The sequence below is a fragment of the Tupaia chinensis genome, unplaced genomic scaffold (genome assembly GCF_000334495.1).
Source record: "Tupaia chinensis unplaced genomic scaffold, TupChi_1.0 Scaffold000489_1, whole genome shotgun sequence".
Classification (NCBI taxonomy): Eukaryota; Metazoa; Chordata; class Mammalia; order Scandentia; family Tupaiidae; genus Tupaia; species Tupaia belangeri.
This window is the reverse complement of record NW_006160001.1, coordinates 5762240-5781464: the sequence shown is the minus strand read 5'-3', so window position 1 is coordinate 5781464 and position 19225 is coordinate 5762240. Positions and strand designations below refer to the sequence as shown.

Below are 19225 nucleotides of genomic sequence, written 5' to 3'. Positions count from 1 at the left end.
TGAGAGAAGGAGAGGGAGAAAGCATTTAACTCCTGACGGGTCATGGTCACATGTACTTCCATCTCCTCCATTTCTCTACCCTGTTGGGATTGGAGACATACAAAAATTTTTATCTAACTATTTTTAATCATCTGGGCAATCTTTTGGAAAACAAATCTGTATCTTGATTAGTTCATAAAAGAGATAATACATGAAAACAGCCAGCCCATAATTATTACTTATAGGAAAATTTGCTTGTTTATTCATTCATTCATTCATATGTATCTGGTTTGTTGATTAAATAAGATGTGTAAGATGTAATCTAAGAGCAACTTTGCCTTAGGTCTGCTATCTAAAAGTTATTCAGTGAAGTTAATATATTCCTTGCCTCTGGATGAAATCTATGACTTTTCTGATTATTCTCAGATTAAAAAAGAAGTACAATGAAAAAGAAGTCTCTTTCATTTGCCAAATACACTCAATTCACAATTTGTAATGTTCACCTTTTTTTTTTTTTGGAGAGGTTTTTGCTATAGGGCGTGTGCGCGCGCCAGACAGAGAGACAGACAGAGAGACAGAAAGTGAGAAATCACTCCCCAGGGGGGATGGCCGCGCCACAATCCTTTCTCCTCCATTCTCCTCTCGGGATCTTGGGCACACGCGCACACGTGCCCGGCATGAGTTTTAAGCCACCGGGTCCGGGGACATGAACCGCGGTCGACTACGTGGGAGTCCAGCGACATAGCCATTACGCTAACTGCTGGTCTCTAGAATGTTCACCTTAACATAATGACAAAATGTTGAAATTTGATATCAAACTAATAAGTATCTTTTCCTTTTCTCTTTTTCCTACTTCAGCCTGCTGTCTTATATCCTCCACCTTCTTATTGTGGTTGTTGATTCCTCCAGTGATCCCTGTATGGTAGAATGGGAAGGGGGAATGAGGAATAGGGGAGATAAGAAAGTCATTGCCGACTGGTTCTCTAGCAAGACAGTATCATGTTCTCTGGGCTCTTTCTTGGGCTCTTTCTGGCCTCTCAAGAGCTGAATTATGTCTTCCCAAAATTCATGTAGTAAATTCCTAAATTCCTAACCCCTAGTATCTTAGAATGTGATTGTAGTTAGAGACAGGGCCTTAAAGAGGTGATTAAAGTAAAACTTAGTCATATGGTTTCACCTTAGTCCAGTATGACTGGTGTTCTTATAAGAAGAAGAGATTAGGACATGGACATCCACAGAAGAAGACAGGAAATGTGAAAATAGAGGGAGAAGATATCTATCTCCAACCCCAGAGGAGAGGCCTTGGAATGAAACCCTTCCCTGCTGACACCTTGATCTTGGACTTTCAGCCTCTAGGACTGGAGGAAAGTAAATTTCTGTTCTTTATGCTGTCTAATTTGTGACACCTTATTATGGCCGTCCTAGCAAACCCATAGCAGGGCCTTTGGAGATCGTTCTCCTCTTTGTTCTCTACTCCTGGACCACCACTGGAGTCCTTTCTCCTGAAGTTCCCTTGAGGGAGGTGATGTCCTTTGCCTTTGGTTTGTTCCTTTCCCATCAGTGAATCAGCTTCCCTCTGTCCTCCTCAGCCTTCTAATTACCATATTACACGGCATCTAAGACAACTTTTACCTTATGCCGTGAGTCGTCCCCCTCGGGTCCATAGGATATACCTGTTGACGCACAAATACACCAGCATTCTGACTGATCACAGCACAGCAGCAGCCTCTCCTTCATTCCCATCCCTGAAGCTAGGCCACTCCTCTGCCATCTCTATACACTCTGACCTTTTTCCACTGTGGATCTGAGTAAGATATTTAAGAACCTTATTTATTTATTTTAAAAATTTTATTATCATTATTCTTCAATTTTGACCAGAAAGAGACAAAGAAAAAGGGACAATGAGAAAGCAAGCCACCAGGTCCAGAACTTGATTAGCCACTTGTGGGTCCTGCGCCTCAACCATCCTGCCACCTGCCACCCCCTCAAGAACCTTATCCATTTCCAGTTAGATCCTTTAAAAATTTGTCTCATGTAGGGAACCAGCAGTTAGCGTAATGGCTATGTCGCTGGACTCCCACGTAGTTGACCGCAGTTTGCGTCCCAGACCCGGTGGCTTAAAACTCATGCCGGGCACGTGTGCGTGCGTGCCCAAGATCCCAAGAGGAGAATGGAGGAGAAGGGATTGCGGCATGACCATCCCCCCTGGGGGTGATTTCTCGCTTTTTGTCTCTGTCTCTCTCTGTCTGTCTGGCGAGTGCACGCGCCCTATAGCGAAAACCTCTCCCCCCCAAAAAAATTTGTCTCATGTACAACAGTGAAATGACTGTCTTATATTTGATCTTCTTTTGAAAAAAAAATTATTTAATTTTATTATTGTTATGATTTAATTTGCTATGGGACACAGGAGAGAAAGGGAAAGTGGGAAAGCAAGCTGCTATGTCCAGGACTTGAACCACAGTCAACCATGTAGGAGTTCAGCCCCTCAACCACCATGCCACCTGCTGGCCCCTGTATCTTCGACCTTCTAATCAAAAGCTTAGTTCTCATTTATTCCTTTGTCATTTATTCCTTCAACCATGTAGAGCCTTCATTCTGTGTTGACTGAAGAGAGACTTACTGAGGTCAGAAGGGAAAACTTGGCTCTGTCTAGGGGTGACTTTTTCATTATAGAGGAGCTCCCTAACTAGAAGGGATAACCGCTCCTGTGAAATAATCAAGGAGGCATGTTGTCCCACAGCTCTCTCCAGAGTCAGGCTGATAACATCTTCATCTGAAGAGCCCGCCCCCAGGGTTGTTTCTGATGCTCCTTGTTCTCCACTGCTCCCTTGGCGTGTGGTTGGGGAAACATTGTGTGAGAGACTTGCAGTGAGAGGCAAGGGACAGCAGGAAGGAAAAAGGTGCCACTTATTTAAGCTTCATAGGACAAGTGAGCTGTTGTTTTTTGTTTTGTATTGTTTTTACTAATTAGTTTATTTCTCCACAGAGAGAGAGAGAACACCCACAACAGGTTTTCATGCTGTAATCCACGGCCAGCCTTGGCCAGCCTTGGCCAGCCTGGATCACAAGCATGCTTGGACAGGGCTTTTTCTGAATCGGGAGAGGCCCAGCTCGTGGGAGAGATGGATGGATTGGTTTTTCCTCTTCAGCATGCCCAAATCCTGTGTTTCCTTTAAGGCCTATTAAAACTCTGCCCAGATTATAAAGACTTCTCTCACTTTTTCCAATCCACAAATATTTCTGAACTGTTTAGTACCTAATTAAATTGGGTCTTCTGGAAAGTCCTGACTCATTTTTGCAGGAAAAACATAGAAAAATACATCATGACTTTCCTGAAGACCCGATAAAAGGTTTGTTTGTTTATTTATTTTATGATAAACCATGTACACAACATGAAAGAGAGAGAGAGAGATAGGGAGGTTGGGAAGAGAGAAAAGCATCCTCCCAGGGCCTGGTCATGCCATTACCTCCTTCCTCCATCCCATCAGCTCACCAGGATCCCAGACACACACATATGCTCTCCAGCATGTTTTAGGTCATTTGGGCCAGGGATTTCAACTGCAGTTGGCATGTGGCTTCCAGCTCTGATGTCTGCTACACAACCAACTGTACCACAGGTGGTGGGCCAGATTTTTTTTTAAAATTTCATTTTCTATTTGTACCTTTAGTCAGTTTCAAATCCTCCACAGTGCCTGCTCTTAGTTCTCATCACCTGAATGTCTGGGTGTGTCACTCAATCCAGGTCTGTGTAGATAATTAAATGAGTGAGGGGGAGCAGTACCCACAGGGCTCCGCTTCCCATTGTATAGTTTATTTCAGAAGCAGCAACATAATTCTCACAAGCATAGCCCCCAAGGGGCAGAACTTCTTTCACTGAGAGGTGCCAGGAAGTGTGAGGTGCTGTGTTGTTAGCGATGTTTTTATTGAGAAGGGTGGTCTGGGGGTACTTTTCATAGAATGTGCTTATTTTGCCAGATTGAGAGAATTGAATGTTTATACAGTTTTTGGTTAAACTTCCATCTTTGTTGCAGAGGGAGTGCTGTCTGAGAAAACAGTCAAGCACAAGAGAGACGAGAGAGATGCTGACAGGGAGAGAAGTGTTTTGTTTTTGTGTGTGTGTTTGTTCAATACATTTTTTTCCCACTGGTGTGGATTTTCTGTCTGGTCTTCTTTTTAACTTGAAAGAAAAAGTTGTGAAGTTGGTTTGGGGGAGTGCTTTAGTGTTCTGTTGTTGCAGAGAATTCCCTAGAAGTATTCCCATATTCCATGGTGGAAGGATTAGCTAGAGGACATTGATATTTGCTCTAAATCTGAGGTGAGTCAAAGAAAATTATTTTAAACCACTGCCTTGGATCCTGAAGTGTGGTTTCTTGGATGCTAAGTACTCTTGCAGAACAGGAGGTGTGTGCTTGCATTATTGTAGCCACCCTCTGCGTCTGTGACATCACACTATTCCTTAGTGACCGTGGGCAACCAGTAATTGCTCGGACTAGAGTGTGGGGGAATCTCCTCTCACTACCACTACCCCGACCCCCTATACTACAAAAGATTTGAACATGGATTCTGCTCAGAAATACTGATCATATCTACATGTTCAATGTCTGCAGGTTACTTCTGAATGAAAGTACAAGTTACAGGTATGGTATCACTGAATGAGTCCAGAACAATGGTTTTCCCATCTAGCTGAGCATACAAATTAGTTTTTTCTTTTGAATTTATTTTCTTTCATGAGAGAAAGAGAGAGAGAGAGAGAGAAAGAACACACACCCAGGACATAGAACAAAGGAGGGAGAGAGAGAGAGAGAGAGACACCCTGGACTGGGTCTCCTACCACGATCTGTTTCCTCTGGCACTCCAACTGGCCAGGATCTTGAGCACTCCTATGCCTTGAGTATTTCAGGTCTATTTAGGACCTGACCATGTGGGGAGCCACGTGGCCGCCAGCCCTGCAGATCAGCACGCTACCTGCACCACCAAGGCTGGGCAAACTGAAGAATATTTTTCCCCTGCACAGGGTGTATGCACTCACTGGAGAGAGATACAGAGGGAAAGTGAGAAATTGCCTCTTCAGGGGGATGGCCACACCACAGTCCCTTCTTCATTCTCCTCCTGGGATTTTAGGCACGCATGCACATGCTCCCACGTAATTTTCAAGCCACTGGGTCTGAGACTAACCGCTGTTGGCCATGTGGAAATCAGCGCCTTAAGCACCATGCCACCTACTGGCCCCCTGGAGAATTTTTTCTATGACATATTCTGGGCATCACCTGATTACAGAACACCTGAGTGGGGCTCCAAGGGGAGCCCATGTGCTGACATAAGTTGGCCCACCGCCTTACCCAGTGGTACTTGAGCAAATGTGAGTGTGGTGGGGAGGGTGGATGAGAGTGGGAGTGGTCTAAAGACAGAAAAGAGGACTTCTTTCTTCTCACCACAGCGGATATGCAGTGGATTGTGGTAGAGAAATGGCTTTATTAAAATCTCCTTGGAGCAACCACAGTTTAGGTATCTTTTTTAAAAAATCTATATTTATTTTTTTCTTAGTTTTTCTTTGTCATTTGGTGTGTGCACTCGCCAGAGAAAGACAGAGAGAAGGAAAGTGAGAAGTCACCCCCTAGGAGAATGGCCATGCTACAATTTCCTCTTCTCCATTCTTCTCTCAGAATTATAGGCACCTATGGACACGCGCCCAGTGTGTTTTTCAGGCCATCAGTTTTGGTACTTGAGCCATGGAGTTAGCTATTTGGGATCCAGTGCCTTAACCACCGTGCCAGCTGCTGACCTCATACATTTTAGCATTTTAAGGGCATTGCATGTCAAATTTGGTCCTTTGAAGTTCTTCTTAAATCATTTTAGAGGTTTCAACCTAGAATCTTCCTAATTCTAAGGATTGCAGAAAGTAATGGGGATTATTAAGCCACATTTAAAAATAATAGCTTTGTTGAAATTATCATTCACCTATTAATACTGTTCAGTCCACCCTCTGAAAGGTGTATAGTTAAATGGCAAAGACTTGCTAAACTGATAGATGTCAGTTGACTCACGATAGGCTGTACCCAGCCTGGACTTTGGAATTTGGGTTTGGAAATTGGGGCTGTTAGATTCCAGGTGATGGAAGGTGAGTTCCTGACTTATTCGTAAGTCATCTTCAGGAAGAGGGGATGCTGGGACAAAGGGGCCCTGGCAGCATTCCAGGGAACGGGTTACTCTCTGTTGACCATGGCTTCCAGGTGTTAGACCCTTTTGCATATTTCAGGAAAGCAGTCATCTATTAATAACTTTAATTACTTCCAGCTACAGTTCTTGTGTCTAGAGTTACTATTTTGTAAGTTTTCCAGGATATCTTTTCCCTCGACACCTATCTCTATCATCCTGGAGTTATACCATGGACCACCCACCTATTACTTCCTGAACTAGGGGCTCCAGAAAGATACTCATTTAGCACATAATGGAGACTTCTGGAATTTCTTACTTTATTTAAACCTGTTTAAATAAAGGGCTGCATGCTTCTCATTTCCATCCTTTTTTTTTTTTTTTTTTAAAAAAAGGAAAATCAAAGACAAACACTCCCAAAACTAACACCACATCTGTGAAACCTCCAGGACCCCAGAGAGAAATGTAACCCAGTTTTGCCTCTGATTTTTAAAAAGGGCTGCATGCTTTTCCTTTCTCACCCTTTTTTTTTTTTTTTTTAAAAAAAGGAAAATCAAAGACAAACACTCCCAAAACTAACACCACATCTGTGAAACCTCCAGGACCCCAGAGAGAAATGTAACCCAGTTTTGCCTCTGACCTTGAGTTCTGTGAATGAAGGGATGCTTTGGGCGCTTGGGTGGTGCCGCCTTTGTGGGTTATCTCGGCCTTGGCTTCTCATCTCTCCTTTTTGTGACTCACTGATTTGGCCCCCTTCTCTGGTTATAAGCCCTTCCAACCGAGGGTGGAAGGAATTAAACTTGAAGGATTCTTTTCATTTTCTAGCAACAGTTGGTGTAGAAACCAAGGGTCAGAGACAGTTTGGTAATATCTGATTGTCATTATTTTTACTTCAACTCATCAAAAGATCGATTTGTTCTGACATGAAGAAGACAGCCCAGCTTTGACAGGTGTGTTCCCTGCTGTGTTTACATCAATGTGCAGAAGATCCGACCAAGGAGATCCCTGGGCCGGCCTCTTGAGATTCCATTTTCAAAGGATAGAAACTAGGACTTTGCATTTAGCCAATTATCCCCAGGTCTTTCTCTGAAGATAAAATAGAGACTGATTTTTGAGAAACACTGCCCTGGAGGAGTTTGTGCTTCGTGTTCGGATACCAGCCCAGCTTAAATGCTTGGCAATTAACAATGTGTAATTACAGTGTGTACCGTTTCCAGGGCAATGTGCGCTGTCACTCCTGCTGAGGCTGTGAAGATTGAAAGGGGCCATGGAGAGGCCACAGGAATGTCGTGGCCTCCAGATTAATGCCAGCGGAGTGCTTGATGATGACTGGATTTTCATGTCGTTCATCCGAGCCCTGCTCAATGGCAGTAGCAATAATGAAAGTAAACACAGAGGAGGCCACCGCGCCTCTGCGTGACTTCTAGAGGCAGCGAAAAGGATATGGGGGGATGCTCGCGTTCCTCCTCTCTGCAGCTCCTCAAATCAGTTTTGTCCAGAATGATAAGGATGCGAGGAGCATGAGATGACCTTGAAAAGCTTTTGAAAAATAATAGTTGGCTGCGGTTTCTTGGTTCTCAGCTGGGATGGTGCTGGGAAAATGGCCCGTTCTCACTTCGCCGGGTGCCACTCGAAGTTACCTTTATCAAGCACTTGCCGTGGGGTGGGTTATCCTGCCTTTTGGACCTGAATATACTTTGATCTTTTTTCTTTCGTCAACGTGGAAACGTTCCACACTTTGGACATTTCCAGGCTTAATGAAAAGCTTCAGGTCTGTACCATATTTTAGCACAGTATTCAGCTCTTTGGTTTTAGTAATAATGCTGTCATGGGCACATGTACAGCTGCATATGGAAGTTTCATAGCTGTGTGTGGAGAAAGGTATACGTTATATAAAGGGACACATCTTTATCTATGTCTGTCTGTCTGTATCTGTATCTATAGGATCATCTGAAAAGTCATGACACATTTTTACATAGAAAAAAAACCCAGAAAAACACTTCATGACTTTTCTAGCAACCCAGTAATAGTTGTCTATGGAAAAGCCACACCGCTACCAGCTTTGGAATTTGGCGTTTGGCTCTGAATTCTAGCATAAATAGCTTTTGCAACTGAAGGCAAGTTTCCTAACTTCTCTGAGGTCCTGTTTTTCCTTCTGGAAAAGGAAGCACTTACTAGATCACAAATCGTAACCTTGTAGAATCCAGTGAAAATGAGGGAACTTCTACCCTGAAAATAGTATTGTCATGCCTAAGTATATGAAGGATTGGTTCCAGGATCCCAAAATTTGAGGGTGCCCAGGTCCCTTATATAATATGGTGTGATATTTGCATAGAAGCCATGCATATCTTCCTGTATACATAAAATCATGTCTAGGCTATTTATCAGTAATCTTAGTATCAGGTATAAATGAAAAGGGAAATAGGTAGATAAATGTCTTCTCTTTCAGCAGTCTACCTCTTCCTGAATTTATAATATTTGGTGTGACCGAATCCAAAGGTGTAGAACCCACAGACATAGTTGACTCTACATACACACTTCACTCAAAAAAAACTACAGTCAGTTTGCAAGGGACCACAGGCCTCCTAAATGAAGGGACTGCTTAGCTATGTCACTGGACTCCCATGTAGTTGACTGCAGTTCAAGTCCCAGACCCAGTGGCTTGACCTCACACTGGGCGCTTGTGCGTGCATGCCCAAGATCCCAAGAGGAAAATGGAGGAGAAGGGATTGCAGCCTGGCCATCCCCCCTGGGGAGTGATTTCTTGCTATTTGTCTCTGTCTTTCTGGCAAGTGCACGTGCCCTATAGCAAAAACCTCTCAAAAAAAAAAAAAAAAAGACTCTTACGCTTCCAACTTACAATTATTGGGCTCCCCAAAGACCTGGAGAATTTTGAATTGTGTGGAGACACTGCCTGAGGAATGAGTTATTTGGTGAGGGAGGTTTTGTTGTTCCTGGCATTTTTCGCTAACTGCTCTGTGTATGTAGGAGGGAGAAACAAACACTGAGAAAAATAAATAGGGAATGAATGGCATCTGGAATATGAACTGTTTTCTTTATCATTTTTCACAATTGTGGTCCTTCCAAGGAGATAGTCTAATTGCAACGTGATGGCTGTGTTGAGTTACTTCAGCACACAGATGCAACATTTCATGACCCTTGAGCAGTAATTTAAACTTGTTCTACTCTTAATATTTGAGAACTCACTTATGTGGATTCTAAAAAAGTTGAATTTATAGAAACAAAGAATAATAGGGCAATAGCTAAGAAGGGCTGGAGAACTGAGGCTATGGGGAAAGATGTTGGCCAAAGGATATGGGGAGGGGTGTCTTTTTTTTTTTTTTTTTTTTTTTAATGTTTTGACGAAAGGGCACATTGCTCACAGAAGAGACAGAGAGAAAGTGAGAAATCACTCCCCTGGGATGCTGGGCACACACACCCGGTGTGATTTTGAAGCTGTCAGGTCTGGGATTTAAACTGTAGTTGACCATGTGGGAATCCAGTATCTTAACCACCATGCAATCTGCTGGCTCCAGGAAGTTGGGGGGGGGGGGGTCTTCTAAAAGTTCATGGAAAGTACGTACTGTGAAAAGGCTATGTATGGATTTAGAGATTTGTGTTTTTGGGGGGTGTTTTTTTGGTGCCAAAAAATTTGTACTTCTATTCCATTTTTCCAAGGACATTTTGAAGTCTCCCCGTACAGCATTTCAGTTTAAGAGGAAAAATAAGTTCAAGAGTTTTGCTGTATAGCAGGGCAACTCTAGCTGATAGCATTTTATACTGATAGTTGCAGATTGTTAAGTGAGTGGGTTTTAAGTGTTTGTACCACAAATAAATAAAAAATATGTGAGGTAACATATATGCAAATTAGCTTGATTTAGCCACTCTACAATATATACCTATTTCAAAGCTTATTTTATTCTCTCTCTCTCTCTTCTATGTATATATATCTATGTATATATATACATATATACATGTATATATGTTTATTTGTGGATTTATATAAGAAGAAAAAGATTAAAGTGCTGGTTACCTTGAAAAACGTCAACAGTATATCCTGAGTAGAAATAGTGTAAGTTCTTCAGCACACCCCAGCTGTTAACTCTGACCGCCTCCTCCACTCTACCCTACCTCCTTCCCGTGACCCAAAGTTGTCATCCAATCAGGAGGGAGTAGCTGTAATGCTCATTTGGAAACCTAGATTACATTCTTTCTTTTTTTGTACTTAGGTGTTGAAAAGTCTCCTCCAGTGCTTTGGAAGGCTGAATGGACTAATCATGAAGAGCTTGAAGGCCAAGTTCCGGAAGAGTGATGTGAGTATGCTGTGGACTCAGGGTCTGGCCGCCCGGCCTTTGCTGCCCAGAGCTGCACAAACAGCCCCACTCCTGGCTTGATATGTCACTGGGTTAATAAACTGCAGGAGCCAGAAGCACTCTGGACTCCTCTCGCTGATCATGGCTTCTGTGGGTGACATGCTGTGGCTCCTTGCTGTTTCTGTGTATGGCTTTCTGAAATGACATTTTAAAAATTCTTGGGGTCTGTGCCTTGTGAAGAAAGGAACAGTCAAATTAAACATGTTAAAAGAAAGAATCCATAGAAACCTCAGCATTTCTAAAGTTGCCAAAATCCTGATTCAGAATGTCATTTTTAAAAGAAGCCAGACTCAATGAGAGTGGTTAAGGCATTACACATTAGCGTGGTTCGTCTTTGGCTTTGGGAAACTTGTTGAACCCTCTGTGAAGGCCTTTGTGGTAAAACAACACTCTCTCTCGCTGCCTTACCTTAACTCCCCCTGAATTCCTAGGGTCCTTACGCATTTGTTATCCATCATAAAGACTTTGGGTTGGAGGAACCAGTTATGTTGTCAGAATTGTGAAACAAAGTCTCCCAGCAGTGAAGAGCAACACAGCAGAGGGGTTATACACAACGATACAGTCACAAAAGGTCACCTCATAAACCCTTGTACTAGATCTCAGTCTTGTACTAGCTGCATTCCAGATGCTTCAAGTAGAATTGTTGAGTATGGTGGTGCAGTGGTAATGAAATGCTCTGCCAGGCTGATCCGCAGGGGAGGTTCTGGGTTCATGTTCACAAACCTTCCTGACACAGCGGGTATGCACAGGCCCATTACACAGGACTAGCTAACGCTGGCCGCGCATCACAGTGTGAAGACCCTATTAAAGTTGCCTCTCTCTCTCTCTCTCTCTCTGGCTCCTGAAAGAAAGAAACTTTTAAAAAATTGTTGAATGGGAGAGATTCATGGCTGGTTATGAGATGGAAGCTTAGCTATGTCACCCTCAAATGGCTTGCTCAGCTATTACTTAGCATTAGGTAATTAAGGATGAGCTTGGATTTTATGGCTTTGCCATGAATTATATTTTGACAACTTGGCACAGCTGCATTTTTACAATAAATAGAGTCTGTGTCTTTTATGGCTAGCATGTCACACGCACACCTACTTTTGGCACAAGCTTATCTTCTGGGGCTGCGTCATGACATGTAACTTACTGCCCTGATAAGGCCCAGGCCAGATGAGATGCTTATAGGACGATTACAGAATGTTGTCTCACAGAAAAGGTTCTTAGGAAAAAGCAAAGCGAGTTGGACAAATTCCTACCAGTGGCCATTGGCCAGAGTGAAAATTGCAGCTGTCTGACATCCTTCGCCCTTCTTCCTGCCACTCCCTCGAGAAGCCTCCGCCAGCCTTCCTCATCTGCCCGCCATATGATCGTACAGTCTACCTATCTCCTTTGGCTTCCAGTTAAAGGAGAGAAAGGCAATTAAATGGAAAATGTTGCCAAGGTCAGAGGATATGAGTTTGTAAATTGTGTGACCAGGTTAACAAATGTCATTGTGGCTTCCAAGGAGTATTCTGGGTAGCTTCCATTAATACAAGTCAAGATTAGCTTAGCAAACTTTCATTAGTCTAGAATTCTGTGATATATGAACAAGGGTGGGGTGGGGGGAATATAAGACATAGAGACTTTTGGTTTAAAAATTAAGAACTGGTGGCAGTAGGCAGGGTATTACTGGAATCTAGTTTTTAAATACCTAAAATATTTCCATGATTAAAAAAAAATTACTGTAATAACACTAGTAAAAGCTTCTGGGATTTGGCAGTAGGGAAGGCTGTGATTTCGGCAGTTAGAGAAGAAATGTCAGAGGACCAGACCTAGGGGAAGGGAGTAAAGGAAATTGGTGAAATGCAGCCAGACAATTTCAGATGGCTCCCCAAATTCATCCCGAATGGTTTCCCAAGCCACTTCACTGTACAGCTAAATGGAAGAAATAAAAACACAAAGGAAAACCACCTCAGACCCGAGTTTGTTAATAAGCCGTTTGATGATAACAGCTAATCCTTATAGAGTATTTGTTGTGGGTCAGGTGCTATGCCAAGCTCTTTGTACTGAATACATTTAATCTTGCTGCAAACCTTCTGTGCTAGGTAGTATTGTTAAGCTCATTTTACAGAAGAAGACGCTGAGGCCAGGGTGTTGCAGTCATTTGGGTTTTCAGAGTGTTAAGTTGTAGAAATAGTTTCTGCACCAAGACAGTCTGATTCAAGAGGTCTATATTTCCTGTAAGAGGACTTTTGGGTGAAAAAGTACTTTATAAAACTGGACACTTGGGACCAGCAGGTTGTGTAGTAGTTAAGGTGCTGGACTTCCACATGGCTGACTGCAGTTTGACTCCTAGACCCAGCGGCTTGATATGCCAGGTGTATGTGCATGCATGCCTAAAATTTCAAGAGGAGGATAGGGGAGAAGGAATTGTGGTCATCCCCCCTGGGGGTGATTTCTTACTTTCTTTCTCTCTCTCTCTCTCTCTCTCTCTCCCTGTTTCTTTGGAGCACATGTGCCCTGTAGCAAAAATATCTCTTAAAACAAAACAAAACAAAACTGAGCAATCTAGGGAGCACCTTGGAAAAATGGCATTGGACTGACTTCAGTCTGTGGCCTTGAACAAATATCTTACTCTTCTGAACCTAAGGTTCCCCATCTGAAAAGTGAGGACATAATATTAGCCTCAAAAGCTTGTTGTGACAGTTTAATATGTCTTGGATGTCAGACACACATTTCAGAGGCTGGCATTCAGGAGATGCTTAGCACTTACTTATTCCTTTCTCCAAAGCAGAAATCCAAAATAAAAAATAGAATTTATAAAGTTTCTATGATCCAGAAAGCAGAATAATGTGGTAACATTGTTCCCTGTGAGGAGGGAAGCTGGGAGTGTGTATGGAAGGAGGCTTGCTGTTCAATGTATTCCTTGTGGCTCAGATATTTTGGGTACAGGTACATGCATAGATATGTATTACTTGTCATGAGAAAAACAAGTTTACAAATGTTTACATTCAGTTAAATGAGCCAAGCCATCATCTTCTTTACCTAAAACAAATGCTCTCTCAAAGAAATACCCTAAACCACCAGCCATCCAATTTTCTTGCTTGCCTTTGTGTGAGGGAGAATTGGGAAGAAAGAGTGCATTGTATTTCTGAGGGTAGGGAGAAGAAGATAGCGGATCAGGTTTGTGCTTTCATAAAGAGAGGACAGGTGACCCGCTGGTGATCACGTTTCAGTAACCTGTGTCAGGGAAGGCTGCAGTTAGATTAGTTTGTGGACAGAGTAAAACCTAGGAGGGAAAAAAAAAAAAAAAGACAAGCGTGGCCCAAAGGAGCCCTCTGTAAATGGCCTTCAGGTCCATCAAGCAGGTAGAGATTTAATCAGATTATCTCCTCTGGTACGCTTACGTGCAGACCAGTCCCATGGCAAGTTCAGGTTATTGCAAATAGAGTAGAAGAACAAGCCTGATTATCTGGTTCATGGAAAATGCATATTATACGAAAGCTATGCAGGATTTCTTTCTTTTTTTTTTTTTTTTTTGCATGAAAATAAACTTGTGCTGGGTCAGTAGGTGGCATGGTGGTTAAGGCAGCTAGATCCCACATGGACAACTGTGCATGTCTCAGTGGTTTGAAAAACACATTGGGCATGTGTGCATGCAAGCCCACACTCCTGAGAGGAGAATGGAGCAGACAGGATTGTGGTGTGGCCATCCCTGGAAGCGGGGGTACTTTCTCACTTTTCCTTGACCTCTCTCTCCCACGAGCACACATACCCTGTAACCATTTAAATAAATAAACTTATGTTTTCATTCCATTTTTCTACGAAGTACAAACTTTTTAAAGTCCCCTCACAAATTTAAGACCCTGCCAATAACTCAACAGAGGATGAGAATTATGAAACTTCTGTGGTAGAGGAATTTTTTTCTTTCTTTTTTTTTTTTTTTTTTTGGAGAGGTTTTTGCTATAGGGCGTGTGCACTACCCAGAAAGACAGAATCACAGAAAGCGAGAAATCACCCCCCAGGGGGAATGGCCACACCACAATCCCTTCCCCTCCATTCTCCTCTCGGGATCCTGGGCATGCACACACATGCGCCCAGTGTGAGTTTAAGTCACTGGGTCCAGGACTGGAACTGCAGTCGACTACATAGGAGTCCAGTGACAGAGCCATTATGCCATCTGCTGGTCCCTGTGGTGGAGGACATTTTTCAGTTCAGTGTAGAAGTCCTTAAATTCTAATTAGATGCAAGAAGAGAGGCAGGAGACATGTATAATATGAATCTTGTTATTAAGAAACTTATAAACATAGATGGGGAGAAAGTGTACATTCAAGAACTAAGACAGAACACATACAGATGTAGATATTAAAGGGCTCTTCTATTGTAGATGATATAGCTAGTTGTTAAATTGTTGGGCCAGGTGGGTAAATACTGTACGTCCTCAGAGGATGAATCACTGGAAATTGGAGAATCTGGGAAACTTTGTGAAGGTTGAGCTTCATCTGGCCTTGAGGACTCAGAAGGATGGTTAGGAGAGGGGCAAAGGAATTGCCCTTGACATGCAAATCGGTAATCCTTTAGGAGCCAGGAACTTGCCATGGCAGTAAGAAGACTGTAAAATTTTTGTTCTAGTTTTTGAAAGTGAATAGACAGACTTTATGGTTATGAAACAGGCAAAGAGTTCTAAATCATCATTATTTATATCTTTTATGATTGTAGCTTGAAAGTGACTTCTTTACCTCTTTAAATATTTGCAGCAACTAGTATGTAGTTCCACATGGAAAAATGAGCTGTCATCATGAGAAATGAGGCCAAAAAGGTTGGGATTTCCCTTTGCTAATAAAATGGCAGGCTTCTGGAATTTCTTTGTAAATGCCAAATTCTTAGTGACTTGAGTGAAATGGGTGGAGGTTGAGGGATGGGAAATGGGGTTGAAAGATCTTTGTAACAAATCTTGAGAAATGCCACTCAGGCGTGATCAAGGACTTCACAGTTTATTTTGTGGGTGTGTGTTTAATTTAATGAAAGATTTGTTTCCAATTATGTTTTTCATTATACTAGGGAAGCAGCAGATATGCCATTTAAAAATTCCAAACAGCAAGTTTAAGATGACTGGCTCCATGAAAGGTTAAATTGATGGGATACTTTTACATATCAGCTACTAACTGTTGTAGCTTTCAGCCAAGGAGACGCACACACTCCGTGAATCTTGAGGGACCAGAGCCATCCTGCTCAGACAGGGGTTTGAATTTGTTGCCTGTTGAGATAATGGCTCTTGTGAAGGTCGACAACCGACATCTTTGCCAACTTCTTTTTTTAGAGAGTTTTAGTCATTTATAGTAAGTATTTACAGATGCCTAAGTCTCTCTCAGCCATCACACACACGTGTGCACACATGCACAGACACATGCAAAATGGGAATGTTTAAAACCCAAGTTTCTCTGTAGACAGAAAAACCTTGGTCAAACCTATTATAAAGCTTAACCTCTATTTTTCATAGACATATTTTAAAAATATATCAGAAATGACCCCACTGGGTATAGATGAAACTCTAGTATAGTTTTTTTTTTTTTTTTTTTTTTGGAGAGGTTTTCACTATAGGGCGCGTGCGCTCGCCAGACAGACAGAGAGAGACAGAGACAGAAAGCGAGAAATCACACCCCAGGGGGGATGGCCACGCCGTAATCCCTTCTCCTCCATTCTCCTCTTGGGATCTTGAGCACGCACGCACACGCGCCCAGTGTGAGTATAACCACTCGAACAGCGGTTGACTACATGGGAGTTCAGCGACATAGCCATTACGCTAACTGCTGGTCCCAAGACTCTAGTGCAGTTCTAAAGAGAGATTCAGTTTGTGTCTTCTACATATTTTTCAGGTCTTGTCAGCCTTTTATTTATTTATTTATTTTTAGTTTTTCGTTTGCTTGTTTTTGCCATAGGGTGTGTGCGCTTGCAGGAGAGAGAGCATGAGAAAGTGAGAAACGGCTCCCAGGGGACATGGCCAAACTGCAATCCCACAGTCCCTTCTCCTCCAGTCTCCTTGCAGGATTTTGGGCATGTATGCACATGTGCCTGGCGTGATTTTCAAGCTGCTGGATTTGAGACTTGAACAGCAGGAGTCCAGTTCCTTAACCACTACACCACCTGCTGGGCCATTGTCACCCCTCCCCCCACCGCCTTTTTTTTTTTTTTGAGTATTTTTTCTGCTATAGGGCACTCACCAGAGAGATAAAGAGAGATGATTGGGAGATAGAAAATGAGAAATCACCCCCTCCCAAGGGTCTATGGTTCCACGTTTGAGTCCAGCACCTTAACCACCACATCACCCTGGGGCCAGACGTAATGGGATTAGGGCCCACCCTAATAACCTGTACTTAATCATCTAAAACCTTATCTCTAAATGAGGTCACATTCTGAGGTAGGGGGGTACCAGGACTTCAGTATAGGAGATGGGGGAGGGGGACAGTTCAGCGTGAAGCGCATCTGCCATGCCTTTCCATACTTGAGTGGTTTCTTCTTTTTTTTTTTTTTTGGAGAGGTTTTTGCTATAGGGCGCGTGCGCTCGCCAGACAGAGGGAGACAGAGAGAGAGAGACAGAAAGCGAGAAATCACCCCCCGGGGGGATGGTCACGCCTCAATCCCTTCTCCTCCATTCTCCTCTCGGGATGTTGGGCACACACGCACATGCGCCCAGCATGAGCTTTAAGCCACTGGGTCCAGGATGCGACTGCGGTCGACTACATGGGAGTCCAGCGACATAGCCATTATGCTAAGTGCTGGTCCAGTGATTTCTTCAAAACTCCAGCAGCCTCTCACTGACACGCAGCTCATAGACCGTAGCTCCACCATTCCTTGCCTTTAGGACTATGTTCAGTGTCGAATGAGGCTAGACCGTCCCAGACTGCCAGTGGGTGCCACGGCATAATGTGTGATGCTGAATAGCAAGGATGGGCATCGAGGGTGGTGCAGAACTGGTGCTACTGGACCCACGTGGGACAAAGTCTGCATTCTTGTCTTGGGATCTCGGGCCATGCATATATATGTGTGCCTGTGATCTGGACTGGTTGAGACTAGGAGTGGATGGCAGGGCGAAGACCCTGTTGGGAGTGTTTCTCTCATGGAAGAAATGAATAAACTTACAAAAGGTAGCACACATGAACACATACTGATCAGAGGAGTCCTCGTTTATAGAATGCCCCCTAAGTGCTCCGTGTTGTGCCCAATTAATGCTTATGAAACTATCCAGTGAAGATCATTATTACTATTATTTTCCTTAGAGCATATGCACTCGCCAGGGAGAGAGACAGAGACAGTGAGAGGGAAAGTGAGAAATCACGCTCCAGGGGGGATGACCACACTACAATCTCATCTCCATTCTCTTTACAGGATCTTGGGCATGCATGCACATTGACCAGGTGTGAGTTTCAAGCCACCGAGTCCAGGACTCCAACCATGGTCGGTCCTGTGGGAGTCCAGTGACATAACCGCTACACCGTCTGCTGTCCCTAGACCATTATTATCATAACATTTTACAAAGGATAAAATGAGAGTGGAGGGGAGGTAGGTACCTTGGCTAAAGTCACATGCCTGATAAGTGGCAGAGAGATCGGAAACTTGGCGTTCCTTGACACAAGAGCTTGCACCGTTAGCTGCTGTGCACACTCAGTGAGCCAGGGCATTTGCATCCCTAAATTCTGAAGCATCAAACTGAATAAAAGTTTTCCCTGGGCCAATCCATGGTATGGTGATTAAGGTAGCTGGATCCCACATGGATGACTGCATTGTTTGAGTGCCAGACCCAACAGCTTGAAAAATACAGCAAGCCCATGTGCACGTGTGCCCCAGATCCCGAGAAGAGAAAGGAGGAGAAGGGATGGTGGTTTGGCCATACCCTGGGGGGGATGGGAGGGGGCATGTCGTTACTTTTTCTCTGTCTCTGCTGAGTACACACACACTCTAGCAAATTAAAAAATAAATTAAGGTAAAATAAAATAAAATAAATTCCGCCCTATCGCCCTACAATTAAAGACAACTTACACAATCGTGAGTGTTGCAGGCTTGTCCAGACCGGCAGGGGTCTCAGTGTCAGCGTCACTCCCCTGAGGCCAGCAGGACATCTGGGAAGACTTGTGCTTTATTTCTCAAGAGCCAAGTGGACTTTGGACTCAGCTTCTAGAGTGGGGATGAGCGGATGCTACTGCTTCTCCACTGAGGCCAATAAAATATCTACCTCTACATGGAGCTTCGTCACTGGCAAAATGGGTCACAGCTTCATTCTCTTACCCTAGACCGTAATTCTAGGTGAAATATAATACCATTCCAGCTGGAGACCAATTTGAAACCCAGAGCCTGGTCCCAAAACTTGGGGACATCTGATAGTCTCCCCAGCAATGAGTCATCCAGGTCATTATCTCTTACCTCCTTATTCTGAATCAACTACCTGGTCATTTTGAAGTAAGGCTATTGTTAACTTACATGGTTTTTTGTTTGACAAATTGTTTATGTAACTAACTTCTCGGAAATGAAAATACAATGGCTTCTGACTTCATCGTGTGGAAATTTTCAGTTGAATTTTTACCCAGCCCAGTTTTACTCTGCTATAGGGGTGGTTATTTTCACTTACATGGCAATGGGAGTGAACATTAGCCAAAGGCCTACTATGCCTAGAAAGATGATATCACTGAATAGCTTTGGCTTTCCATTTGCTTAAATTTACTACCTCCTTTATTAATTTTTTTTTTTTTTTTTTTTTT

At 43.2% G+C, this 19225-nt stretch overlaps 1 protein-coding gene across 1 annotated transcript in view; it reads left to right on the top strand.

The window, feature by feature from the left end:
- Positions 1–4477: 4477 nt before the first annotated feature.
- Positions 4478–19225, top strand: part of RAI14 (retinoic acid induced 14) — a 149783-nt gene continuing 135035 nt past the window's right edge. The window contains exons 1-2 of the mRNA XM_006156345.3: positions 4478–4616; positions 10362–10445. Coding sequence (XP_006156407.1) covers positions 10410–10445 — 36 coding nt within the window. The 5' untranslated portion in view covers positions 4478–4616; positions 10362–10409. The remainder of the gene's footprint in view (positions 4617–10361; positions 10446–19225) is intronic.